Source organism: Chlamydotis macqueenii, chromosome 8, assembly GCF_036417535.1.
Source record: "Chlamydotis macqueenii isolate bChlMac1 chromosome 8, bChlMac1.mat, whole genome shotgun sequence".
NCBI lineage: Eukaryota > Metazoa > Chordata > Aves > Otidiformes > Otididae > Chlamydotis > Chlamydotis macqueenii.
In genome coordinates, this window is record NC_141563.1 from 2933627 (window position 1) to 2960684 (window position 27058).

Sequence of the window (27058 nt, forward strand, 5' to 3'; positions counted from 1 at the left end):
CAGCAAGCCTGAGTGCCATCTCGAGTCCTGATTGAATCTGAATATGTAGGGAAGTCAGGACCCTGTATGTCCGACACTCTATGGGCAGTCTTCATCCCCGTGTACAACCTCACATGTCTCTCCTCAGCCACCTGGGACTGGCAGCACCTCTGTTCAGATCAGAGCTTTCTCCACTCCAGCCTGTAGCTGCCTGATTTCGCCCATTGACACCAGTTTCCACTTGTTTTACTTGGGGAAGGACACGCACCTGGATACAGAATGATGTTTCTTAATTATAAAAAAACCAAAACTAAATGAATTTCTAGTTCAATCTGAAAAAAAAAATGCACTCCTCTGCTGTATATTAAGCCCACCTTACCTCCTCTGAAGTTTGCTTTCCACAGTGCATGGCCTTAGACCCAAGGAAAATACATTTTGTGTCAAGCACAGAGCCCAGGAGCCCCCAAAGCACTCCCTGCCCTGGATGCTGTTTGTCCATATTTGCTCACAGCATGTCGCACTCTGAAGCCATGAGCTCCCTCAATTCACAGAGGGAAGCAAAGGGACAAAGTGAGTGAAAAGCTCTTTTTTGAACAGCCTGCGCTAATCGCAGCAGATCTGGGCTATAGAAATGTCTTCAGACAGGCTCTGCAGCATCGAGACCCACTCATTTCTCATTCTCCTCCAACACTGGACAGCTCGGGTGCCATTATTCATATTTTCCCTTCTGCTCAAGGGAGAGAAATGAGTTGTCTCAACTGAGATGCTTTGGCCTACCCTGCCTGTCCACCATCTCCTGCTCCAGAAATGCTCCCATCAGCCCTGGGTCACATTTCCCAGTCCCATGTGGGGGCTTCAGGTGCCCCTGGGTGTCCTGGAGGCAGTGGCCACCTCTGTGTGGGCAACTGCATCAACCCCTGTATGACGGTATCAGGAAGAACTTGAATCATGTGCAGAAGAGACATCGTAGTAACAAATGTGTAAGAAGACTTCATTCTGAGAACTTGGACACTGTTCTGTAGAGTCTCATATTTCTTTTTCATCAACCATGGACAACAATGAACAAGCTGTTGACACGTTCCCTCAAGATTTTCCCTCAAGATTTTCCCTCAAGATTTTCGCTCTGTTTTCTTCTAACTGGTACTATTTGAGGTTTCTCAAGTAACCTCTGATCTGATTCCTATCCATCATTGGTTGTGTTCCTATAGAGTCCTGCCATGAGGCACAATGGCTGAGGAGAATTTGTTGGTGAAATACGAGGCAAAGAGGACATGGAGTATCTCAGATCTATCTCCACCTACTCTTACTGAATTCAGCAGGGTCCACATATTATCTTTATTTCTTCTTTAATTGTTTCTAAACTAGTCACATCTTATTATAATGCCCTTGAACTGCCTTTTGAATTTCAACAGAGTTTTGAAACAGATAATACTTGTGCTTGGAGGATGCTGTCCTTCAAGACCAGGTACACTGAGCTTTGCTGTCCATCAGTGCTGCTGACCATGAGATCCCCACTAAAACTCCCCACAATACGCCAAATTCTGCTCCACTGATGAACAGAATCTGCAGACTTCTACTGTTGTTCCACACTCCTCCGAGCACCTCAGATCTCACTGTTTCAGGGTCACAACAGCCAATCTTCACACCACTGACCAGCTCCTCATTCTCTGTAAATATCAGATCCAGGTTTGCATTGCCCTTGTTGACCCATCTGGCAGCTGTGACAATAAGCTGTCCTAAAGCCACCTGGAGTGTTTGTATGCTGCTGTGTTCCTCTTCCAGAAATGCCAGGATCATTAAAGTCCCCATGGAGGCCCAGGCTTCTACATCCAGAGACTTCCATGGGGTGCTTAGAAAAGATGATGACAGTTACTCCATGGATGACTGTGGCAGTTACTCCACTGAGCCCAACATGAGCCAGCACATTGTGCTTGCGGCCCAGAAAGCCAATCACATCTTGTGCTGCATCAAAAGAAGCATGGCCAGCCCGTCGAGGGCGGTGATTCTCCCCCTCTACTCTGCTCTCATGAGACACCACCTGGAGTACTGCGTCCAGCTCTGGTGACTCTAACATAAGGATGTGGACCTGTTGGAGCAAGTCCAGAGGAGGCCACAAAGATGATCAGAGGGCTGACACACCTCTTCTATGAGGACAGGTGAGAGAGTGGGGGCTGTTCAGCCTGGATAAGAGAATGCTCTGGAGACACCTTCTAGCAGCCTTCCACTACCTAAAGCAGGCCTACAAGAAAGTTGGAGAGGGACTTCTGACAACGATATGTAGTGATAGGACAAAGAGTAATGACTTCAAAAGAAACGGACTAGCTCGAGATGAGATATAAGGAAGCAATTCTTCACTACATGAATGGTGAAGCACTTAAAGAGGTTGCCCAGAGAAGCTGTGGATGTCCCCTGCCTGGAAATGTTCAAGATCAGGTTGGTCGGGGCTTTGAGCAACATGGTCTAGTGGAAGGTGTCCCTGCCCAAAGCAGTGGAGTTGGAACTAGGTGGTCTTTAAGGTCCCTTCCAACCCAAACCATTCTATGATTCCTAAAGCAGGCCTACAGTCAGCCTTATCGCTGTGCCTGTAAAGGTCATGGAGCAGATTCTCCTGGAAACCATGCTAAGGCACATGGAGAGCAAGGAGGTGGTTGGTGACAGCCAACATGGCTTCACCAAGGGCAGATCATGCCTGACCAATTTGGTGGCCTTCTATGACAGGGTGACAGCATTGGTGGACAAGGGATGAGCAATGGATATAAGATACTCGGACTTGTGCAATGCTTTTGACTCTGTCCCGCATGACATCCTTCTCTCTAAGCTGGAGAGACATGGGTTTGATGGACGGACCACTCGGTGGATAAGGAATTGGCTGGTCAGCCACACACAGGGAGTGGTGGTCAACCAATGGCTCAATGTCCATGTGGAGACGAGCCATGAGTGGCATCCCTCAGGGGTCCATGTTGGGCCCGGCCCTCTTCAACATCTTCGTCGGCGACATGGACGGTGGGACACAGTGCACCCTCAGCAAGTTCGCCCATGACACCGAGCTGTGCGGTGCCGTTGACACGCTGGAAGGGAGCGATGCCACCCATAGGGACCTTGACAGGCTGGAGAGGTGGGCTGGTGCCAACCTCATGAAGTTCAACCAGGCCAAGTGAAAGGTCCTGCACCTGGGTCGTGGCAATCCCAGGCACAAATACAGGCTGGGCGGGGAATGGATTGAGAGCAGCCCTGAGGAGAAGGACTTGGGAGTGCTGGTGGATGAGAAGCTCAACATGAGCCGGCAATGCACCCTTGCGGCCCAGAAGGCCAACCGCATCCTGGGCTGCATCAAGAGGAGCATGGCCAGCAGGTCGAGGGAGGTGATTCTCCCCCTCTACTCTGCCCTGGTGAGACCCCACCTGGAGTACTGTGTCCAGTTCTGGAGCCCCCAGCACAAGAAGGACATGGACCAGTTGGAGAAGGTCCAGAGGAGGCCACGAAGATGATAAAAGGGCTGGAGCACCTCTCTTATGAGGACAGGCTGAGAGAGTTGGGGCTGTTCAGCCTGGAGAAGAGGAGGCTCCGGGGAGACCTGATAGCGGTCTTCCAGTAACTCCAGGGGGCCTAAAAGAAAGATGGGGAGAGGCTGTTCAGTAGGGCCTGTTGTGATAGGACGAGGGGCAATGGTTTTAAGATAGAGGGAGGTAGTTTTATATTGGATATTAGGAAAAAATTTTTACACTGAGGGTTTTAGAACACTGGAACAGGTTGCCCAGAAAGGTGGTGGATGCCCCATCCCTGGAAACGTTCAAGGCCAGGCTGGGTGAGGCTCTGAGCAACCTGATCTAGTCAGGAATGTCCCTGCTCCTTGCAGGGGGGTTGGACTAGATGACCTTTGAAGGTCCCTTCCAACCCTAACCATTCTATGATTCTATGATTTGGGAGAATACACGGTATAATGGCCAGAGTCCCGGCAATGCAAATACAAGTAAAGGTAAATATTTCTTCTCCACTCATTAATATACTTCCTGGAAATTCCTGTTCTTGCATGGTGGAAAGACATCATCATTTTAGGAAAAGGATTCAATTATCTCAGCTGTTATAAAGGTATTCATGTGACTTTTAGAAGTTAGAAGCAGTTCTTCCTCCTTCCAGGCAGAGCTCAGCTGTCTGACCAGGGACACAAAGTACCCCTTGTAGAGGCCCCACTGTAGCTGAGGTGTTTGCCTGGGACTGGTCGCTGTCAGACAGGACAGGAGGTCTCCTACAGAAGACCAGGGTGCCTTGGATACTGATTGCATGGGCCAGGCAGAGGGTCCCAGAGCACCTGAACTGGCACCAGGTGCCTGTGTCACTGTACCTGAAGACATCTGTGTCCCTGTAGCTGCATCCCAGATCAGTTTTGGAAACGGCTTTTCCTTCTAAAAACAGAAAACAGTCACATAATCCCCCCAAAGACTAGTATGTTAAATCAAAATGAACAAAACCAAGGAGAAGAACACAAAGAATTTAATAAGATGAAAAGCATATTAAAATATTTCTTCACTTTAGATCTTTGCGTTTACTTCTTCATTGTTTTATTTTTCTGTAAAATTTCCTGCACATTTCTGCACAATCAAGCCTGCAGCATTAATTGATAGAATTTTGTTTCAAGCACAGACCCTAGAGCTCCCCAAAATCTTCCTGTCCTTCTCTGGCCATGCCTCTCCTCACTCATGGCACAGAGTCACACCAAGGTATCGAGCTCTCTCAGCTGATGGGGGAAGCAGTTTCAGTGAAACACTCTAATTTTTGGATGACCGTTTCTGCACAAACCTCATCATAGCTGTGTTACAGTGACTTCTTAAAGGAGTCTGTAAGGCATCTGGTCATTCTCTCTTTTCATTCCCTGCAAGATTTCACCTCCCTGTGTGCTTCTGTAGATATAACAGGTATAAATACAGAGATATGCAAATACATATGCATATATATTTATAGACTTCTGTATAAAGACAGTTACTTTGTTCAGAGAAACTACTACATCTATATTGACATAATTCATGTTTCTTCTTCTGCCTCTTACTCCTTCCTTCCTTCTCTTCGGTATCATTGACTTTGTGGGGAACTCAGGGTGTACAAGCCATCTGAACATCACCTAGGTCAGCTAGATGGACATGAGGTTTCTCAGGGGTTCCCTCTCCATCTGGCATCATCCACAAACAAGCTGAGTGTTTACGCTGCTCCCTTGTTCGGGCCATCAATAAAGATATCTACCAGTGTTGCCCTAGGTGTTGGTCACTGATGGAGGCCACTAGTAACTGGCTGCACTGTGAGTGCATGGCTCAGTCAAGTTTCCACCTACCTATGATCCATTCACCCACTCCAGAGCTCAGTGGTTTGGATACAGAGAGACCAGGGGGCCTGTGTTAAAGGCCTTAGTAAAGCAAGGGCCCACTAAGTGACATTCTTCTTCATGGAGAATGCAACCAGGCTGGTAAAGGGTGATTTTTATTTGCCCTTGCTGACTCTTCCCAATCTTGTCCATTTCAGGCCTGGAACCTTCTTCCAGGCAGATTTATTCCACCATGTTACTAGGGAATGAGGTGAGGCTGACTGGGCTGTAGTTCTCCAATTCCTCCCTCTGACCATTCTTGAAGATGGGTGCAACATCTGCCTTTCTGCAGTCAACAGCCTTCCCAGAGGGCCCTGAAATTTCAAGGACAGACAAGCAAGGACACTGTCCAGCTTGCCCAGCACCCTTGGGTGTATCCTGTCCTTTTCCATGGACTTGTTTTCTCACATGAGTGGAATGCGCCTCACTCAAAAGAGAGAAGCTGTAATACGTTTTCTTGAGGCAAAATAATAATTAGAAAAAGTTTGACATATTGGATGGAATTTAACAAAGTTTAACAGTGGTTTACCAGGACAAGGAAAAGGATAAGGAAGTCTCTTTTGCGAAGTCATGAAGTTCAGAGTGGATTCCCTTGCTTTAGAAACTCCTTGTGAAGCCTAGGTGCTGCTAGGTCCAATCTCAGTTTCAGACTTGGACAATGGTTTATGTCTAATGGAATTATCTGTACAAAGTTTATGATAATTAATATTGAGTAGCTACATGGATTAGTAATGTTTCATTAGGATTAATTCAGCATGCTATCAGTCACTTAGCAGGGATCCGTCCTCAGTAAGGCATCTCCCCTCCTTGGGCAGAGATTTATGCCAAGATGAGATCCCTTACTCTTTTTACCAAAACTAAGATCCCTTAGTCTCAGGTGAGGGATCTCAAACCTTGAGAGGTGTCCCTGCTCAAAGGGACAGTCACCTGGCATGCAGTCCAGCTGCCATTCAGGGAGAGCTCAAACTGGGCCCATCCTGATGGTAGTATTTATAGAGCAGTTGGCTGCTAGTCAATAGCACAGACAAGATAGACGTCATCATTTTAACTCTGGTGTCTTCTTCTGAGCTTTGGTTTTCCTACATTTTTGGGCTTCAAAACCACCTTTCAATTTTTTTTTTTTTCCTGAGGCACCTTCTCTCCCTTGTACGTGAGCCAGGACCTAACACCTCACAGGTTCACTGCAGGCCATGAGTTATCCTTAGTTGACTGACTTAGGCTCCTCAGTCAACCCAAACTAGAGTACAGCTAGGGGTCCAGTGTATCCGTCACAGAGACCTTGCTAGTGAAGACAGAGGAAAAAAAGACACAGGGTACTTCAGACCTAGCTCATCTACTCTTCCTAAATTTGACCAGTATAACCAGTCAGTCAGAAGAAGTGATTATCCTGCTGTATTTAGTATTGATACGGCCTCACCTTGAGCACTGTGTAGGTGTGGGGCCCACAGTTTAAGAAGCATTTTAAGGTACTTGAATGCATGCGGAGGAGGACAACATGGCTGGAAGGCATGTCCTATGAGGAGCGGCTGAGGACAAACTAGGTTTGTCTAGTTTGGAGAGAAGGAGGCTGAGGAGCGACCTCAATGCTCTTTACAGGTTCCTGAGGAGGGAAAGTGGAGAGGGAGGTGCTGAGCTCTTCTCCCTGGTATCCAGTGATAGAGTGTGTGGGAATGGCTCAAAGCTGCACCAGGGTAGTTTTAGACTGGACATTAGGAAGAATTTCTTTACTGAGAGCGTGCTCAAACCCTGGAACAGGCTTCCTAGAGAGGCAGTTGATGCCCCATGTCAGTGTTTAAAAGGCATTTGGGCAATGCCCTAACAGCATGTTTTAACTTTTGGTCAGCCCTGAAGTGGTGAGGTAGTTGGAATAGATGATTGCTGTAGGTCCCTTCCAATGGCAAAATTCAGTTCCATTCAGTTCAGTTCTGTTCTGTTCAGTTCCATTATATTCTATTCTAAATTCAACTGTGGCCTACTTCACATTTATTTGGGGGTTTTTTAAGTGTTAAGGAAGCAGTAGTAGCTCATCTTGTTGCCCTTTGACATTCCTTGCAAGCTTGAACTTTTGGGGAGCTTTAACTCCCCTAAGATAATCCCTATTTCTCCAGACACCTTTTCTAAACTCCACCTTTGCAGCCTGTCCCTGCTTCCAGCTCCTGCGTGCTGCCTTTTGGCACCGGAGCTGAGCCGTGAGGTTCCTGGTTAGCCCAGCCAGTTTCCTGAGATGAAGGCTTGTTTTCCTGAGTATCAGAACAGACCTTTCCTGTCCTTAAAGGACTCTCAGCTGTCATAGATTTTTATCTTTCAGAGCTTCCTCTCCATGGGATCTCCTACAACAACAACCCTGAGCAGGCCAATGTCTGCTTCTCTGAGATCTCAAACCTGAGTTCTCTTGCTCTTCTGCCTTGCTTCCCATGTGTCGTAGTTTAGCCTCACTTGGGACCTTGCAAGAGAAGAGTTTTCTAGCAGAGGTGACTCTGCAGTGCCTTGTGCCAATCTCCAGGAACACAAGGGACCACTAAGAATGTCCCTGGGTGGCAGGGCCTGTGATCCAGCCACACTGTGGACATCAGTGGCGTGGTTTTTCTTTATGTCATCAGGTACATGGGTAGAGGATAAAGGAGAGGAGAACTGTCAGGGCTTGAGAGCACAGGGACATGAGTGGTGACCCTGGTGTGATGTTCCTCCCAATCCTGCAGTACTCCTGGGTGTAGATGGGATGGATCTTGCATGCTTGCCGTGGTGCTGGTGTACAGATGCTGCACACACCAGGCCCCTTTGGGAGGCTCTGCGGTTTCTGCCCAGCCCCTACTCCAGAGGGACATGGCTTTCCTGGAGGTCCCATGCTGTATTTGCCAGCCACAAGCAGTTGTGCTGGGCACCCCAGGGACCAGACATGGCACTAGTGACCTTTCTTATGCCATTGAGGGAAAACCTTGAAATAATGTGAGTGCCTGCGACAGAGGGATGTGCACATGCAGTTTTGCAGTGAGCTGAGCTCTACTGAGTATAGAGGATGCGACCTAGAGAGAGATCTGACTCCCCTTCTGGTGCACTCATCCTTTTGGTCATCTGGAAGTCCAGTGGCTGCCTTGGAAATGTGTCTACCAGATGTTCAGGTGCCCTAAACACTGAATACAATCTGAGGTGACAAAGTGACCCCATCCTCACAGCTCCACAGCTGACACTCAGGCAGGTGCAGGTGTCCCATGTGTGCCCCATCACAGCTTACAGACATGTACACAAGTCTTGGACCACCCCTGGCACCTCCAGTGCCTAGCAGGTGTTTGTGTGTGAGCTGGTCACTGCCACTGTGCATCCCCATGGATGATGGTGGGAGCTCAGGGAAGTGGCTGGCCTGTAGCCCCTATTTTGTGCACACTGAGCTGAGGCAAGAGGATTCCTGACTCCTGTGGGTCTGTGGGGTGTATGGGGCAGAGGTGAACCCCACTCCAGGCTCTGGGCTTCTCACCAGAGAGGAGACACCTGTACAGACTCAAATCCCTGCCCTGCGTGGGTAGAAATGACCCCTGCCTGTCCCTGCTGTGGTGTCCTGCCTGGCAATGGGACAGGGATCCGGGTAAAGGCAGGTGAGCATTGACATCTCTCCTAGATGACAACACCATGGAAGGACAAATCTCACTTCCAAAATCAGTCTTGACAATGTTCAGAGAGGGACAGTGATTACTTCACTCTGCATCAGCCTACACTCCCCAGGAGAGACAGGGCTGCCTCCCAGGTGCTGTCAGACCTTGGAGCCCCAGGGACATCTCCAGGGAGACCAGGAGGGCAGAGAAAGTGCCATCTTGGGCTGGGCCTCTGCTGCTGAGCTGGGCCGGGCTCCTGGGACAAAGGGAACTCACAGCAAACAGGCAGAACCGCAGAGAGACAGCTCTGCCCAGGAGCAGCTCCTCTGCCAAGCGCAGCAGGGCTGAGGGCTCTGCCTGCAGGCACCGAGGGGAGAGGAGCGAGGCAGAGAGAGCTGAAAGGCAGCCTGGGGTGAGGGGACACTGAGAGGCCACTGGAGGAGAAAACTTCACAGCCCTTGACATATTAAGTGTCTGGCTGCAGGTCATTGAAGCTTCAGTTTCTTGAGGGATTTTGTAAAGCTGGCACCTCCCCCAGCCTGCGGGATCTGTAAGTACCACTCTCAGACCTTCTCTGCTGGAGAGGAGGAGGAGGAGATGCTCCAGAGCAGGAATTCCCTGCTGCACTGCCAGAGGGTCAGAGCATGACGGCTGCCTTCTCCCAGGGACGGCTGCAGGGTGTGAATGTGTGTGTGCAGCCAGGGGTGCCCAGGGCTGTCCTTCAGAGCAGGGTCCCTGCGCCCCAGGGGCTGTGTGCTGGGGCAGGGACTCTGCCTCTGCCAGGCTCAGCACTCAGCCGGCCCCCGGAGCTCCCTGTGGTTCTGTGGGGAGAAGCTGTGGGGGCAAGGAGTGACCTCTGTCATGGTAAGGTACTTCTCCAGTTTGATGGTGCTGTATGGGTCAGGGCTGCTCACAGCCCCAGATCACCCCATTTACAGAGGGTCCTGTTCAAGAAGGACATAAAGGCAGCATTTATCTGAAAGTGAAATGAGCCTGCGCTTTGTGTTTGCTCTTGTTCTGTTTGGTGGGCAGTGGAAATTCATTTCTCTGCTCTGGAGAAGGCACTGAGACACAAATTCTCATGAGGACTTTTCTGAGCGGCTTCTTAGCCCCTGCATCCACAGAGACGTTGCTGGGCAGTGCCCTGTTGCCAGGAGGTTTCTGCAGGGTAGAGCTGAGCACTCAGTGGGTGAGATGGGGTCTGTGACCACTGACAGAGACACGGGGAGAGGGGAACAGCCTCTGGCAGGGACAGCTCCAGGATGCACAGGGAGGGGCAGGGAGTGTAGGGAGCTGCTCACAGAAATGCACTGCGAGGGGGGATGTAGGCATTTCCCTGCAGGGCAGATGCCTTTCCCAGAGAACCCTCCCGGTCTCCTCTCCCCCTCAGCAGAGCAGCCCACCCTTTAACATCATGGAGACTTGGGTATGAGTTGCCTTCCCACCAGCCCAACCACCACAGAGGAGAAATGCCCAAGTGTCCGACCATGTCTCCTTGTCTTCCTCTATTGACAGGAGTTCTTTGGCATGCTCCTCTCTTCTCCGCGCTCCCTTCTTCTTCCCCTTGGATTTACTGTGTCCTGGTTGAGGGTTAATTGGCAGCTCAGACACTGATGCTGGGGGTCCTCTCATGCAGATGTATCAATGGAGGAAAAGCATCCAAATTGGTTCTTATATTTTGGGGTCTGGGAGATGTAGCTTGTGGGGCTGGCAATGATCTGACCCTCCCGTCAGGACATCCCACCACTGAAACATTCAGCTGTTTCCCTGGAGGGTCCTGCTGGATGGAGGCTGCTTTCCCCAAGGGCACAGCTCTACCATGGGCTTTCTGTGAAACATAGCTGCCCCATGGAGAAGACACCTCTATGCTGAGGTTATGAAAATGCTGCTGGACATCTCTATGCGGGCAGCTACAATGAGCCCTCTGTGTCCCTGGCTGGGCGAGGAGAGATGAGATCCTGCTTGGGTGCGATGAGATGAGGTGAGGAGTTTGCAGGTCTGCACTTGGAAACTGGACTCCTACGCTCTCAGCAGTGTCCGGATACTTTTTGGGGAAATGTCTGTGTGTGAGCCTCCTCCAGGTCAAAGAGGTGCCAGCACAGGTCGGCTGACACCAGCGCTGACGGACAGAACATCTCTCCTCATCCTGCAGTATGAGACAGTTACCTTGTCTAAGGACCTACAAAATTTTTCTCAGAGAAGTCTACCCTATTCTCGCACTGTCTTTACCTTTTCAGATAGTGGCTCATCAAAAATATAAAAGATGTCCAACAGCACCTCCATCACTGAGTTCCTGCTCCTGGCATTCGCAGACACACGGGAGCTGCAGCTCTTGCACTTGTGGCTCTTCCTGGGCATCTACCTGGCTGCCCTCCTGGGAAACGGCCTCATCATCACTGCCATAGCCTGCGACCACCGCCTCCACACCCCCATGTACTTCTTCCTCCTCAACCTCTCTGTCCTTGACCTGGCATCCATCTCTATCACTGTCCCCAAATCCATGGCCAATTCCCTCTGGGACACCAGGGTCATCTCCTATGCAGGATGTGCTGCACAGGTCTTTTTCTTCTTCTTTTTGATGTCAGCAGAGTACTGGCTTCTCACTGTCATGGCTTATGACCGCTATGCTGCCATCTGCAGACCCCTGCACTACGGGACCCTCCTGGGCAGCAGAGCTTGTGTCCACATGGCAGCAGCTGCCTGGGGCAGTGGGTTTCTCTATGCTCTGCTGCACACGGCCAATACATTTTCACTGCCACTCTGCCAGGGAAATGCTGTGGACCAGTTCTTCTGTGAAATCCCCCAGATCCTCAAGCTCTCCTGCTCAGACTCCTACCTCAGGGAAATTGGGCTTCTTGTGCTCAGTGTCTGTTTTGCATTTGGCTGTTTTGTGTTCATTGTTGTGTCCTATGTGCAGATCTTCATGGCTGTGCTGAGGATCCTTTCTGAGCAGGGACGGCACAAAGCCTTTTCCACGTGCCTCCCTCACCTGGCTGTGGTCTCCTTGTTTATCAGCACTGCCATATTTGCCCACCTCAAGCCCCCCTCCATCTCCTCCCCTTCTCTGAACCTGGTGGTGTCATTTCTGTACTCGGTGGTGCCTCCAGCACTGAACCCCGTCATTTACAGCATGAGGAACCAGGAGCTCAAGGATGCCATTAATAAAGTGATTTCATGGATGTTTCTGAATAGTGATACACTTCTCATCACTAACCACAGATGACTCTGGTGCTTTGTTTATCATTCTTATTGTCATCATTACCCTTATCATGATCTGTGTTCTTATCATTATCATTATAGTTATCATTGTCATTATTGTTATTTTTATCATTTCGGTTATCATTATCATTACTGTTATCAAGGATGGAGCATTGAAATGGATTTCTCACTCATTTTTCAGCAGTCAAACACCTCCTGTCTTTCTTCACAGTTGATTTGCCCTAGACAAAACCGGATCTTTTTATTCACTGTATTTGTATCATTATGTTGTAGATTGTTCTTACGTCTTTTCACAATTTTTTCCCCTCACTTATACCGAGGTATGACCTTGCTTTTTTTTCAGTTTTGAGCCTGTATAAAATTCTACCTAATAGTGGGATAGAGCTGGGGGATAGGTGGGATAGGTGTCCTAGCACCTCTGTAATAAAATGAAATCTCTCCAGTGCAGTGCCTGAAGGTTGTCCTCTTCTTCTAAAGGTGCTGTCATGAACAGGTCCAAGAAACTGGACTCCAAACAGGTCTGTTGCTCCATGGGTTCAGGAGCAAAAACTTTACAGTGACCTTGTGATCAATGGTTGGGTTTAGAACTCGCTCGTCAGTGTCTAATCACAGTGGGGAGAGTGAATGCTCACCGAGGTACATACCTGGGGCTTTCCATATGGCAGAGAACCCCTTTAAGAGGGGAATCTGGAGCTTCCTGGAGAGCCCAGTGGATCTCCTGAAGCAGCATGTGCCTTGGGTGGGCAGTGACTGGCACCTCACATAGTGATGGATTGCCCATGGTGGAGTCATCTCAAGGTAAAGTCCTAAACCAAGGCATCCACAAAGACAGACTCTACAATTGCACAAGATGCAGTGGGGACTCAGCAGGCCCAGCTTAGAGAAAAGTTCCTAATACCCGCAATGAATTACCGCTGGATGGATCTAGAGGCCGACCTGGATACCTGTAGTGTCTTCGGAAATCATAGAATCATAGAATGGTTAGATTTGGAAGGGACCTTGAAAGGTCATCTAGTCCAACCCCCCTGCAAGGAGCAGGGACATCCCCGACTAGATCAGGTTGCTCAGAGCCTCATTCAGCCTGGCCTTGAACGTTTCCAGGGATGGGGCCTCCACCACCTTTCTGGGCAACCTGTTCCAGTGTTCTATAACTTGCATCGTAAAAAATTTTTTCCTAATTTCTAATCTAAATCTACCCCCCTCTATTTTAAAACCATTACCTCTTGTCCTATTGCAACAGGCCCTACTAAACAGCCTTTCTCCATCTTTCTTGTAGGCCCCCTTGAGGTACTGGAAGACCGCTATCAGGTCTCCCTGGAGCCACCTCTTCTCCTGGCTGAACAGTCCCAACTCTCTCAGCCTGTCCTCATAAGAGAGGTGCTCCAGCCCTTTTGTCATCTTTGTGGCCTCCTCTGGACCTTCTCCAACTGGTCCATGTCCTTCTTGTGCTGGGGGCTCCAGAACTGGACACAGTACTCCAGGTGGGGTCTCACCATGGCAGAGTAGAGGGGGAGAATCACCTCCCTTGACCTGCTGGCCACGCTTCTCTTGATGCAGGCCTGGTTGAACTTAATGAGGTTGGCACAGGCTCACCTCTCCAGCCTGTCACGGTCCCTCTGGATGGCATCCCTCCCCTCCAGTGTGTCGATGGCACCACACAGCTTGGCGTCATCAGCAAACTTGCTGAGGGTGCACTCTATCCCACTGTCCATGCCACTGACAAAGATCTTAAACAGGATGTGCCCCAATATGGACCCCAGAGGAACTCCACTCGTCACCAGTCTCCACCTGGACAGAGAGCCATTGACCACCACTCCCTGAGTGCTGCTCTGCTCTCATCTACCAGGCCAATCACTTCATCATACAAGTTTATCAGTTTGTTAAGCATGATTTCCCCTTGGTGAAGCCATGCAGAAAACTCCTGATCATTTTATTGTCTTCAAAGTGCCTGGTAATTGTTTTCCAGATTTAGCTGTTCCATCAGCCTCCTAGGGATCAAGGTGAGGCTGACAGACCTGCAATTCCCTGGTTCTCCCTTTGTGCCACTCTTGAAGATGGGTCTGACATTTGCTTTACTTTTGTCTCCAGGCACTTCTCCCAGTCACCATCATCGATCAAAGATTATCAAGGGTGACCTCAGAATGACATTAAAAAGTCACTGTTCCCTGACCCGATACTCTTTTACGAAGGGTGCATTTTCCTTGTTCCAACCTTTCCCACTGGTCTCTAGGACCTGAGATTCGTCAAAGCCTTGCTAGTGGAGACAGAGGTGAAGAAAGTGTTCAGTACGTCCACGGTATCAATGTCTTGTGTAAGCCAGTCCCTTGATCGTTCAGCAATGGGCCCGTATTTTCCATATTCTTCCTTTTGTCACCTATGTACTTGTTGAGGCCATTCCTGTTGTCTTTGACATCCCTGGCCAGACTCAATTCCATTTGGGTATTAGCTTTTCTAACTTCATTCCTGGATACTTGGATGTTTGTTTCTCCCAGTTATTCATCTTTGCTTTCACCACCTACATGCCTCATTTTTGTATCTGAGTCAGCTGAGAGCTGAGGGGTCTGCAGGAGAAGGCAGAAGAACATTGGCCAGAAGGGTTGAAGACCAGCTCCTTGAGGGAGTCATATTCTCTGTCTGTCTATATAGGTATAACTTTTTCAACTAACACAGCCTGGCACACCAACCTTCATCAAGTCTATTTCCACTGGTGCTTGATTTGCTTGCTTTGTATCCTCATTTGCTGTTGCAGAGACGGTTGTCACAATAATTCATAGCTGGGCCAGAAATTAAACTAGTATGTCTTTTATTTTCTATAGTATCCTGAAACTCCTCCTGCTGTTATTGTGTCAGACACACCTGAGTGAGGGTGAGCCATCAGCATACAGACATTAACAGCCGACCAAATGGAGCCTGGGGAACCTTGAGTAACTTGGGGAACTGGCCAAGAGATACCTCTTGAAGTTTACCAGAAGAAGTCGCCAGTCCTGCATCGGAGGGGAGAATAACCCCATTTATTGGGCCAACTCCAAGCTGACATGCTGAGAAGTGACTCTGAGGAGAAGGCACTGCGAGGGATGCCATACAAGCCAGTGGTGCATGCTCCCCATGAACAAGGCCAGCTGGGGCTGCATTAGGAAGAATGTGTCAAATCAGACAACTTGAGTTACCTTCCCCTTCACCTCAGCACTGGTGTGGCTCCATACACAGGTGTGTCCCTGTCTGCTGTTCCACATGTGGAGGAGTTGGGAGGAGCTGGAGGGGTCCCAGAAGAGGTCTGCCAAGACAGGCTTCAGAGCCTCAACCATATGTTCTGAGTATAGAGGAAGAAGGACCTGGGCATTTTCAGCTCAGCAGCAAAGAGGCTCAGGGCAGACTAGGAGTAGCCTGAGAGTGCTTGAAGGGTGGTTTCAGAGATGGTGGAGCTTTGCTTCACAGTAATAAAAGCATGACAAGGAAATAATGGAAGACGGTGAGATGAGGGGAGACGTTGAGATGAGGGGAATAAAACAAAGAAATGTCTCTCCAAGGGTAATTCTGTGCTACAACAGGCCACCTACAGAGCTCCTGGACCATCCCATCATTTCGTGTTTTAAGCAACAGCTAGAGCAGATGGAAAGATACAAGTAAGGGTAGTGGGATCCTGAAGTGAGAGAGCAAGGTGGGTAAGCAAGGAAGACTGGGAGCGTGCAGGAAGACTGACAGCATGCAAGGCAAGAGCTGTAGGTGTGAGACCCTCCAGGACACCCTGTGCTGGAGATGATTAAGAGCTGTGGAAGGGCGAGAAGCCCACAACAGAGAAAAGGTCTTCCTCCACACTATCGCTGTTACTGGGACAACCCAGGCCTGTGAGGAGACACCATAACTTGATGGAACCAAGACATGAAGTCCTCCTCACTCCACCAAGGAGAGATTCATAAGCATCGTACCACAGTCCTGCACTTGGCACCACACATTCCCACATCACACTGCCCCAGGAAAAGCCCTGAGCAATATGTGACCCACAGGATCTCCCTTCCCAGGGGCTGGGGCTCAGGACATGGCCCTTTGTCTTCATGCAACACATGGAGATTCACTCAGCCTCAGAGCCACCTTTACATGGCCTTTGCCTGCCTCTCATCTCTGCCTCCCATTTTCTCCTGTAACCAGCCCCCAGGGAGGCTTTGTTGGTAACGATCCTCAGTGGGACCCATTAATACTCCCTGAGATTGCAGGGGTTGCTTCTGACATTGGCTTCTTCAGGGGTTTGTCCAGGCGCCTCTCAGTGTCTGAGCTTCATGGTTTCAGCATGAAATACACCATGGGGCTCATTAAAATGCAAAAAAACCCCACGTCTCTTCCAGGTATTTCCTACAATCTTCAAGTCTTAGAGACATAAGGGGAGAGGTCTCCAGAGTGTACGTAAAGGGAAAGCTTTCAATGAATATTCAATACAAAAGTATTTTTTTTTAAGTTTCTTATTTTTCTTTCAGTTTTATTACTTTTTCAGTGGTGAGAAGGAGTGATTGCCGCATTGTCCAGTTGATATGGATGCGGGAGGTGTCCTAATGTTCTCAGGATGGGTAAGACCAGCTCCTTGTGGAGGTCAGACACTGCATGGACAATCTGATTCCTCACCACTCCAGCCCCATTTCTCTCATCTGACCCTCTGGGAGTTGCATCACTTTTCCTTACATCAGACTTCTCCACCCAGGTCTGCAGGTGGAGGTGACAGCTCCTCTGCACCAACTCCCACCTGCATTCCCGAGAGACCTGGCTGCACACAGGCACAGCAGGGTTTCCTTCATGGCAAACAAACAGAAGGAGAGGATGGTAAAATTTAATAAACAAGAACCCACGCTTCTCATCTGTCCAAGGTGTTTCCAGTGAGGTTCACCACCCACAAGGGATAACCTCACTAGAGATGTTTGTCAGAGATAGATAGATACAAACGCAGTGAAGGAGCTGGCTGAAGAGATAATCCTGTTGCTGACAGACGAGGCGAGGCTTCTGACTCCTTGAAGCTTAAAGCAGCACCTGGGTACTTGGGAGGGATCTGATTCTGAACAAGGTGCAAGTGGAGAGGGAAACTGGAGAGCAATGGAAAGGCCATAGGTCCCCACAGGGCATTTGGGCTCTTGGCTCCTGAACCCCTCCTGCATGCTGCAACTGCACCTTGCTCCAGGGAAGTTAAATAGGGATGGGTGATTGAAGAAATAATTTTGTACTGGTTTCTTTATTGTGTCTCTCTACAGTGCAGTCTGGCTCCATTTGTACATGAGGTATGTGGATCAAAAAATATCAAGAAGATAGGATGCCAAGAATTATATGATATGAAGGGAAACTGGCCTTTGTATTTGAAAAGTCATGGTGGTCTGGTGAGGTCGCCAATGACAGAAAGAGGGGTAACATAACCTCATTTTTAAAAAGGGGAACAAGGAAGACCCGGGCAACTCCAGGCTGGTCAGCCTCATCGCTGTGCCTGGCAAGGTCATGGAGCAGATTCTCCTGGAAACCATGCTAAGGCACATGGAGAGCAAGGAGGTGGTTGGTGACAGCCAACATGGCTTCACCGAGGGCAGATCGTGCCTGACCAATTTGGTGGCCTTCTATGACAGGGTGACAGCATCAGTGGAGAAGGGATGAGCAATGGACATCATCTATCTGGACTTCTGCAAAGCTTTTGACACTGTCCCGCACGACATCCTTCTCTCTAAACTGGAGAAACATGGGTTTGATGGACGGACCAATCGGTGGATAAGGAGTTGGCTGGATGGCCGCACTCAGAGAGTGGTGGTTAACGGCTGAATATCCAAATGGAGACCAGTGACGAGTGGTGTCCTCAGGGGTCCGTGTTGGGCCCGGCAGTGTTCAACATCTTTGTCGGCGACATGGACAGTGGGATAGGGTGCACCCTCAGCAAGTTCGCCAATGACACCAAGTTGTGTGGTGCCATCGACACGCTGGAAGGGAGGGATGCCATCCAGAGGGACCTTGACAGGCTGGAGAGGTGGGCCCGTGCCAACCTCATGAAGTTCAACCAGGCCAAGGGCAGGGTCCTGCACCTGGGTCATGGCAATCCCAGGCACAAATCCAGGCTGGGCGGAGAATGGATTGAGAGCAGCCCTGAGGAGGACTTGGGAGTGCTGGTGGACGAGAAACTCAACATGAGCCGGCAATGTGCTCTTGTGGCCCAGAAGGCCAACCGCATCCTGGGCTGCATCAAGAGGAGCGTGGCCAGCAGGTCGAGGGAGGTGATTCTCCCCCTCTACTCTGCCCTGGTGAGACCCCACCTGGAGTACTGTGTCCAGCTCTGGAGCCCCCAACACAAGAAGGACATGGACCAGTTGGAGAAGGTCCAGAGGAGGGCCACGAAGATGATAAAAGGGCTGGAGCACCTCTCTTATGAGGACAGGCTGAGAGAGTTGGGACTGTTCAGCCTGGAGAAGAGGAGGCTCCAGAAAGATCTTATAGCGGTCTTCCACTACCTCAAGGGGGTCTACAAGAAAGATGGGGAGAGGCTGTTCAGTAGGGCCTGTTTTGATTGGATGAGAGGAAATGGTTTTAAAATAGTGGGAGTTAGATTTAGACTGGATATTAGGAAAAAAATTTTGACACTGAGGGTTATAGAACACTGGAACAGGTTGCCCAGAGAGGTGGTGGATGCCCCATCCCTGGAAATGTTCAAGGCCAGGTTGGATGAGGCTCTGAGCAACCTGATCTGGTCAGGGATGTCCCTGCTCCTTGCAGGGGGGTTGGACTAGATGACCTTTGAAGGTCCCTTCCAACTCTAACCATTGTATTATTCTATAATTCCCCACCGTGTCCAAGGTAAATGAACTTGGCCCCAAACCCACCAGAGAGGTCATTTAAATGCCTTGGGCTGCTCCTCTGCTGCTGCGCTGCTCCAGGCCCCTGGGACACAGGTTGCTCACAGCAAGGAGGCAGAACGGCAGAGAGACAGCTCTGCCCAGGAGCAGCTGCTCTGCAAAGCGCAGCAGGGCTGAGGGCACTGCTGCAGGCACTGAGTGGGGACAGGCAGGGCGGAGAGAGGTTGAAGGTGGCCTGGGCTGAGAGCTCACTGGAGGACAAACCTTCACAGCCCTCTGCACGGTAAGTCTCTGGCTGCAGGGCAACGAACAGGAGGTTCCTGGAGGGGTCTCGTCCAGCTACCATGGCCCACAGAGATCTCTCTCCAGTGTAGAGGAGGAGGAGGAGATGCTCCAGAGCAGGAATTCTCTGCTGCACTGCCAGAGGGACAGAGCACGACGGCTGCCTTCTCCCAGGGACGGCTGCAGGGGTGTGAATGTGTGTGTGCAGCCAGGGGTGCCCAGGGCTGTCCTTCAGAGCAGGGTCCCTGCGCCCCAGGGGCTGTGTGCTGGGGCAGGGACACTGCCTCTGCCAGGCTCAGCACTCAGCCTCCCTTTGTGACCTCCCCATGGTTTTTGGGGAGAAGCTGTGGGTGGGAGGAGAGACCCCCATCAGGGTAGGGTCCTTCTGCTGTTGAGAGTGTGCTGCATGGGTCAGAGCTTCTCACAGCTCCAGGTCACTCGCAGAACATGGGCAGAAGCAGCTTTTCAAGAAGCACAAACAGGCAGGGGCTGCTTGGAAGGAAAGGTGCTTTCCAGGGTCTGTGCTCTCGGTTTCCTGCTGTGACTGTGAGGGAACAGCAATGCAGCTGTTGGGTTTGGACAAGAGAAGGACACTCCTATAGCGTTACACTGACAGATCAGCAGGTCTGCGAGGAACTTGATAAAGCTCCTTCATCCATTCCTTTGCCTACAGAAAGCTCAGTCATCTCTTCAGTGTTTTTCTGACCCACTCCTTAGGGCTGGCCAACAGAAAGATGGGCCTGGGCAGGGTCCTGCTGTCAGGAGCTGTCCTGATGACAGGGGTGAGCACACAGTGGGTGTGATGGGGTCTGTGAGTTGTAGCCTCTGCAGCCAGAGCTCCAGCACAGGAGACTCTCCCCAGTGCCCCTCTGTCCCTCCATGGCCTTGCCACCCTGGGCAGAAGCACTGGGGCATTTCTCCTTCTTTCTCCACCTGCCCCTGCTGCTGCTGCTCTTGGTTTTGGGCTCTCTGGGGATGGGGGTTCAGCAGCAGCTCAGCCACTGACCCTGCAGGCCTTGCCGTGCACATGTGTCCATGGGAGCAAGGTGCCCAAGCCTTCTTCTGGCCTGTGGGTCTCTGGGCAATGCAGTCCAGAGGGTGGGGATGAAGCTGGCTCTTTTTGCCAGACACCCCATCTTCAAGGGATCAGAAAGCTCACAGATCTTTACTGAGGAGAGTTTTACTGGGGAGGGGAGTTTTAAACTGGATTCCTCTGCTCTCAGCATTATCAGATCTTCTTTTCAAGGGAAGAGCTGGGTATGATCATTCTCCACAATAAACAGATGCAAGCCCACGGCACCTGGGAGAAAGTCTGATGGATTGACTGGCTCTCATCCCTCTCCACTAAGGGTCTGCCTGTTTGCGTCCCAGCTCTCCCAATGTAGCACTTGTAGTGTGTCAGAAATTTCAAGGCTGTCTGCTTCAAAAAGTAAAAGAAACATAACCAACCCCCACAGCTCTGCTCTGCAGTCGGTTGAGTTGGGAGGGACAGTGCTGAAATGTCACTGATTTCATGAGGGGATTTAAACAGAGATCACTGCTGGTTCCTACCTGCCTGTTGGTGCACAGCAGCACTGACTCCTCAGGAACCCACAGCAGAGTCCTCTGCTCCCCATTTCACCCTCAGCCAGCAGAACCCAGGGCTCAGCCAGGGAGCTGCATGACGGTCTTTCTGGAAGAACAGAGTTTTTGGGAGGGGGGTGATGGTTCTACAAGAAATTGAATAAGGTTTTCTCAGATAAGTCAGTCTTAACCCTTTACTGCTTTGTCTTCCTTCAACAGGCCCTGATGTTCAGAGAAAGGAAATGTCCAACAGCAGCTCCATCACTGAGTTCCTCCTCCTGGCCTTTGCAGACACACGGGAGCTGCAGCTCTTGCACTTCTGGCTCTTCCTGGGCATCTACCTGGCTGCCCTCCTGGCCAACGGCCTCATCATCACTGCCATAGCCTGCGACCACCGCCTCCACACCCCCATGTACTTCTTCCTCCTCAACCTCTCCCTCCTTGACCTGTGCTGCATCTCCACCACTGTTCCCAAAGCCATGGCCAATTCCCTCTGGGACACCAGGGCCATCCCGTATGCAGGATGTGCTGCACAGGTCTTTTTTTTTCTCTTTTTTATACCTGCTGAATTTTTTCTTCTCACTGTCATGGCCTATGACCGGTACATTGCCATCTGCAGACCCCTGCACTACGGGACCCTCCTGGGCAGCAGAGCTTGTGTCCACATGGCAGCAGCTGCCTGGGGCAGTGGGTTTCTCTATGCTCTGCTGCACACTGCCAATACATTTTCACTGCCACTCTGCCAGGGCAATGCTGTGGACCAGTTCTTCTGTGAAATCCCCCACATTTTCAAGCTCTCCTCCTCAGACTCCTACCTCAGAAAAACTGGACTTATTGTGTTTAGTCTCTGCTTCTCATTTGTCTGTTTTGTTTTCATTGTGGTGTCCTATGTGCAGATCTTCAGGGCTGTGCTGAGGATCCCCTCTGAGCAGGGACGGCACAAAGCCTTTTCCACGTGCCTCCCTCACCTGGCTGTGGTCTCCCTGTTTATCAGCACTGGCATGGTTGCCTACCTGAAGCCCCCCTCAATGTCTTCCCCATCTCTAGACCTGACAGTGACTGTTCTGTACTCACTGGTGCCTCCAGCAGGGAATCCCCTCATCTACAGCATGAGGAACCAGGAGCTCAAGGATGCCCTATGGAAACTCATGCAATTGACGTAGTTTCACTAACAACAACCTACCTCCCCTTCTCTGCATGTTTCTTAGAGGTTATCTTATCTTTTTCCTCTGTGATAATTCTACTTCTGTGTGATTTTCTATGTTCTTTTACTTCTTTTGAGGCGTGATCCTCTTGCGTCTGAGTCTTGTACCAAAGTGTGTCAGATGTGACCTGTCCAATAGCAGCTTCTCAATAAATTATATGTACCGTCTGCAGTGACTGAAGGCTGGGTACTTCTGCCAAAGTTGCTGCCAAAAAAAATTTCCAAGGAATTGATCTTTTAAAGAACCTTTGGGCTTTTTGTTCTCCTGGTGTTTTGAGTTATGCTCACAGTAAATTGGGTTCAACTGGACCAAAAATTGTGGTTTTAAAAGCTCTTTTCTTGGAGTCCAATGACAGTGGAGATGGTGTATGGGCTCCCTATTATCTCCTCAGGCTGCATCATGTATGACTGCACTGATGGCATGTTCAGTCTCTCTGCAAATTAGTTTAGAGAGGTCAGGACAGGATGGGGACTCTCCATGTGCCTTGGGCTGGGAGTGAATGGAGACTCAGAAGGTGAAACTCCCTCAAAGGTGAAATTTCTCACAAGTGAAGCAGTGAATCAAGGTTCCCACAAACAAGACTCTCCAGTGACAGTGGATCAGTGCCAAACAGGCACAGGGAGGTGAGACTGGAGAGATGTGGGAGCCACCTAAGGAGCCCGAGGGCCAGGACAGCTCAGCAGCAGAGGACCAGCCCAAGGCATTTTAATAACCTCTCTGGTGGGTTTCGGGAGGAGTCCATGAACCTCAGACATGGTGAGGTAGTTGAGGAAACCACTCCAGAAGTCAAAGTCAGATGCAAAGTCCAAAGTTTCTTGGAGCCTTAATGGGTCGCACTGAGGGACATTACTGACAAAGCCTCCCTGGGGCTGGTGAGAGCAGAAACCTGGAGGCAGAGGTGACAGGCAAAGGCAATGTCGAGGTGGCTCTAATGCTGAGTGAACCTGGGTGTGTCACATTAAGCCAAAGTGTCCAGCCCTAAATCCCAGGCCCTAGGAAGGGAGATGCTGTCCCTCACAAGTGGCTCAGGGCTCTTCCTGGGGCACTGTGATCTGGGAAGCTGTGGTGCCAAGGGCAGGACTATGGTACGACACCTCCCAGGCTGCTGGATATGGACAAGGAGGCAAGGACGCCCTAATGCTCTAAGGATAGGGTGTCTCATAGCCATCAGTGGCAGACACAACAGCCATTGACAACGGGAAAAAGACCTCATCATTTTGGGGGACTTTAAGCCTTTCCACGTCCCCCTGCCATCTCCACCACGGGCTGCCCTACAGCATTGCCTCACCTCTGCCTCCTTCCCCACAGGCTGTGCACATCCACCCTGCTACTGCACCTCCCTCTCACCTGAGCATCTTCCTTCCTTTACTGATATCTCTCTGTCCTCCCTGGCCCTCCCGTGAAACACAGAGCCTTGGGCTGATCCAGGGTGACCTGCTGCACAACAGCACTGCTCTTGAGTGACATTTCTTTCTCCTTATGACCACTCTGGACCTTCCAAGATGACCATTAGGGCATTATTTCTTTCTTATACTGTATTGCACTACAAAGAACAGCACCACCATCTCTGAAACCACCCTTCAAGAACTCTCAGGCTACTCCTGTATTCTCTGGAGCATCCAGAACTTTGGGCCAAAGAAGCCCTTGTCTTTCAGCTGTCTCACAAAGGTCACATGCACCAGGTCCCAAACACCTTGGCAGCAGACCTTCTCTGGACACTCTCCAATTCCTTCCCACTTTAAAATGGAGATCCCCACACTGGGACACATCTCTGTGTGTGTGGGGCTACACAACTTCTGAGAAGAGAAGGATGTTAACTCAGGTTGTCTGGGTAGCCCATACTTCTCCTTAATACAGCGTCATATGCAGCTGGCCTTGTTCATGGTGAGCGTGCACCACTGGCTCCTGTGGTGTCCCTCATAGTGCCCAGACCCTTCTCCTCAGGGTCCGTGCTCAGCCAGTCAGGTCTCAGCGTGCCCTTATGAATTTGGTTAATCTCACCACTCTGCGGGACTGGACACTACTCCTTGTAAAACTTCCAGAGGTTTCTGTTGGCCCAATCCCAGGTTTTCTCAAGATTCCTCTGCACTGAGCCAGCTGTTCATGTTTGTGTGCAGATGGCTCACCATGATGGTGGTGTCTCTCACAAGGTAACAGCAGCAGGAGTTGCAGGGCACTACAAATAACACCTCCGGGAGAAACTATGGGGCCGGGGGGATCTACAAGTCACAAGGCCACAGATGTGTGCTCGGAGGGGAAGTTGCCCTTTATGGGAGAGAGCAGCAGGAGGACCTGGAGTTCTGCCTGGTGACAATGAGTCAGCTGAGAGCTGAGTGGTCAACATGAGAGGGCAGAACAACATGGGCAACACTGTGGTTGGTGGATGTCTGGTGTGACACCGTGATCAGGAAGAGAAAGTAGATGAGGCCTTCTGCAGAAAACTACAAGTATCATAGAATCCTAAAATCATAGCCTATTTTGGGTTGTAAGGAACCTTTAAGGGTCATGTAGTTCATCCGTCCTGTAAGGAACGGGGACATCTTCAACCAGATCAGGTTGCTCAGTGCCCTGTCCAAGTTGGCCTTGAATGTTTCCACAGATGAGGCATCTACCACCTCTCTGGGCAACCTGGTCCAGTGTTTCACCACTCTCATTGTAAAAAGAAGCCTCATGTTTGCAGGCCCTGGTCCTCATGGCAGACCTGAACTATCCCAGTATTTGCTGAAGGGGCAACATAGCAAGGAGGTTTTTGGAGCACATTGACAGCGTCTTCCTGACAAAGGCGACAGAGCAGCCAGTGAGGTGAGTTGCCCTGTGGAACGTCATACTTTCAAACAAGGACGAGATGGTCAGAAATGTAGAAGCCAGGGGTAAGAAGGTAGAGTTGAGGTTCCTGAAAGAAAGGGACAAGGCCAAGAGCAGGGCTTCAGGAGAGCAGGCTCTGGCCTACTGAGGGACCTGCCATGATGAATCCCATGGGATATGGCACTGCAGAGAAAAAGGGTGCAGAGAGCTGTTGGATGGTCAAGGGTCTCTCCCAGATGCAGAACAGCCCACCCCAAGAGACAGGAAGTCATGCATAGTTGTCAGGGGGCTGGCATGGATGAGAAAGGACCTCCTGATTAAAACAAAGCATGAAGAGGCAGCACAGAAGCTGACTGCCTTCCAGCCTCAATGGTTCAGAAATTCTGGGCTGGAGAGAGCCATTTGTGTGTGTGTGTGTGCTTGTGTGGGCATGGGGGAACAGGGGGGATGAGGGGATCCCAGGGCTAGCTGCTGGATAGACAGAGGGTCTAAAACCAGCTCCTGGAGGGAACCACACTGTGTGTGTGTCTGCAGAGTGCTATGAACATTTGCCTCCCTTTCATGTCATTGAGTCTTTACAGCATGAAGCTGTATTGATGTTCTTACGAGAGAGATATTTCACATTGTGTACTGGTCAGTGTGCAATGTATACTAAACAAAAGACAAAACCACAAAATGAAAAATACACCTCCCAAGAGGAGCTCTCACTCCTGTGGTGTGAGGAGGATGGAGGGCTTTGAGGGGAGGATGTCACAGACTTGTACTACCTACGGTGAGGTTTATCAGAAGACACTTTGGTGAAAGGCAGGAGCACAGGAGGCAAGGAGTGAAAAGAAGAGATGGTCAGGCTCAATATAGGGAGACACTGTTGCAACACGTGGACAGTGAGACATGGGAAGCCATTTCCCGGAGAGTGTGCGCTTCATCCATCCCTGGAAGTTTCTCATACCCGTCTGGATAAAGCCAAGAGCAACCTGGTGTGATCCTGCTTTGAGTAAGCTGTTACTCCACAGATATCTTGACATCCTTGGCCTCACCTTTAATTTACTGGCTCATATTCCCCCTCACAAGTTCTTCACTGTTACCATCCTCACGGCTTCCAAGACCTCCAGCCTACCCTGCCTGGCTGAGATGGAGTTAATTGTCTTCATAGCAGTCCGCGTAGTTACAATTTGGGGATCTGTGACCAAAACAGTGTTGGTAATGCATCATTGATTTAGCTGTTGCTGAGCAGTGCTTGCACAGTGCCAAGAATTTTTCTGTTCCTCACACTTCCCTACCTGGAGGTGGGCAAGTAGTTGAGAGGGGACACAGCCAGCACAGCTGACCCCAACTGATCACGGGGATATTCTGTACCACATGATGTCATGCTCAGCAATACAAGCTGGAGGAAGAAGGAAGAGGCGGATATTTAGATTTTTGTGCTGGAATCCTGCTTTCCTGAGCCCCCTGTCTGCCAATGGGAAGTCATGAATGAATCCCTCGGTTTATTTTGTTTCTGGGCACAGCTTTTACTTTATTTGTTCAACTTTCATCATCTTGACCCAGGAGTTTCTCTCACTTTGCCCTTTCTGATTCTCTCCTCATCCCTCAGGAGAGACGAGTGAGCGAGCAGCTGGATGGGGGCTTAACAGCCACGTTATGGACGTATTTCTGTTTTCACTTCAAAGAGTAACAGTACCATGCTCTACAATTTCTTCCCCTTCTTGATGATGATAAATGTAATTTCTTTACTTTTATTCCTGTCATGCCTTCTTACTTGACTGGGCAGCTGTAACATAACAGAGTTTACTCTGGTATGGAGTTTTTAGAACAGTGCTTTTCCTCTCACTGCACACTCTGTGTTATCATTTCATGGTAACACCTCTCAGACAATATTCCTTTCTGCTCTCTTTCATCCTTATTTCAACTGTGTGTGAGAGGAGTTTATTTTGCTACCCAAAAATGTCAAGGGACATGTCTCAAACTGGTGAAAAGCACAAAGAAGGGCAAATATTCATGGGATGGACACTGGTACACCACCATTAGCTTTGGAGCTCTGAAGACCTAACTTTTCAGCAGAGTGTCTGGAAGGTCTGAGACCCCTCTGTCTGCTCTGTATGTCAGTACTGAAGAAGATATTACTGCAGTCAGAGGTGTTGTTTTGATTCTCTTCACAGACTAAAGCACCACACGGGTCAGGAGATATTTCAGGACACCTCAAGAGCCATCATAGTCCTCTGGACCAAAAAATGGAGTCTCAAATGTAATGGCATCCCA

At 50.0% G+C, this 27058-nt stretch overlaps 2 protein-coding genes across 2 annotated transcripts; both read left to right on the forward strand.

Annotated features, from left to right (window-relative positions):
- Positions 1-11182: 11182 nt before the first annotated feature.
- On the forward strand, positions 11183-12142 carry LOC147599862 (olfactory receptor 14J1-like). The gene has a single exon (XM_086754052.1). It carries the CDS (start codon positions 11183-11185, stop codon positions 12140-12142), a length of 960 nt encoding a protein of 319 aa, XP_086610178.1.
- Positions 12143-21031: 8889 nt separating this feature from the next.
- Positions 21032-21952, forward strand: LOC104485129 (olfactory receptor 14A16). Its single transcript, XM_086753696.1, has one exon. The coding sequence runs from the start codon at positions 21032-21034 to the stop codon at positions 21950-21952; it is 921 nt and encodes a 306-aa protein (XP_086609822.1).
- The last annotated feature ends 5106 nt before the right edge of the window (positions 21953-27058 follow it).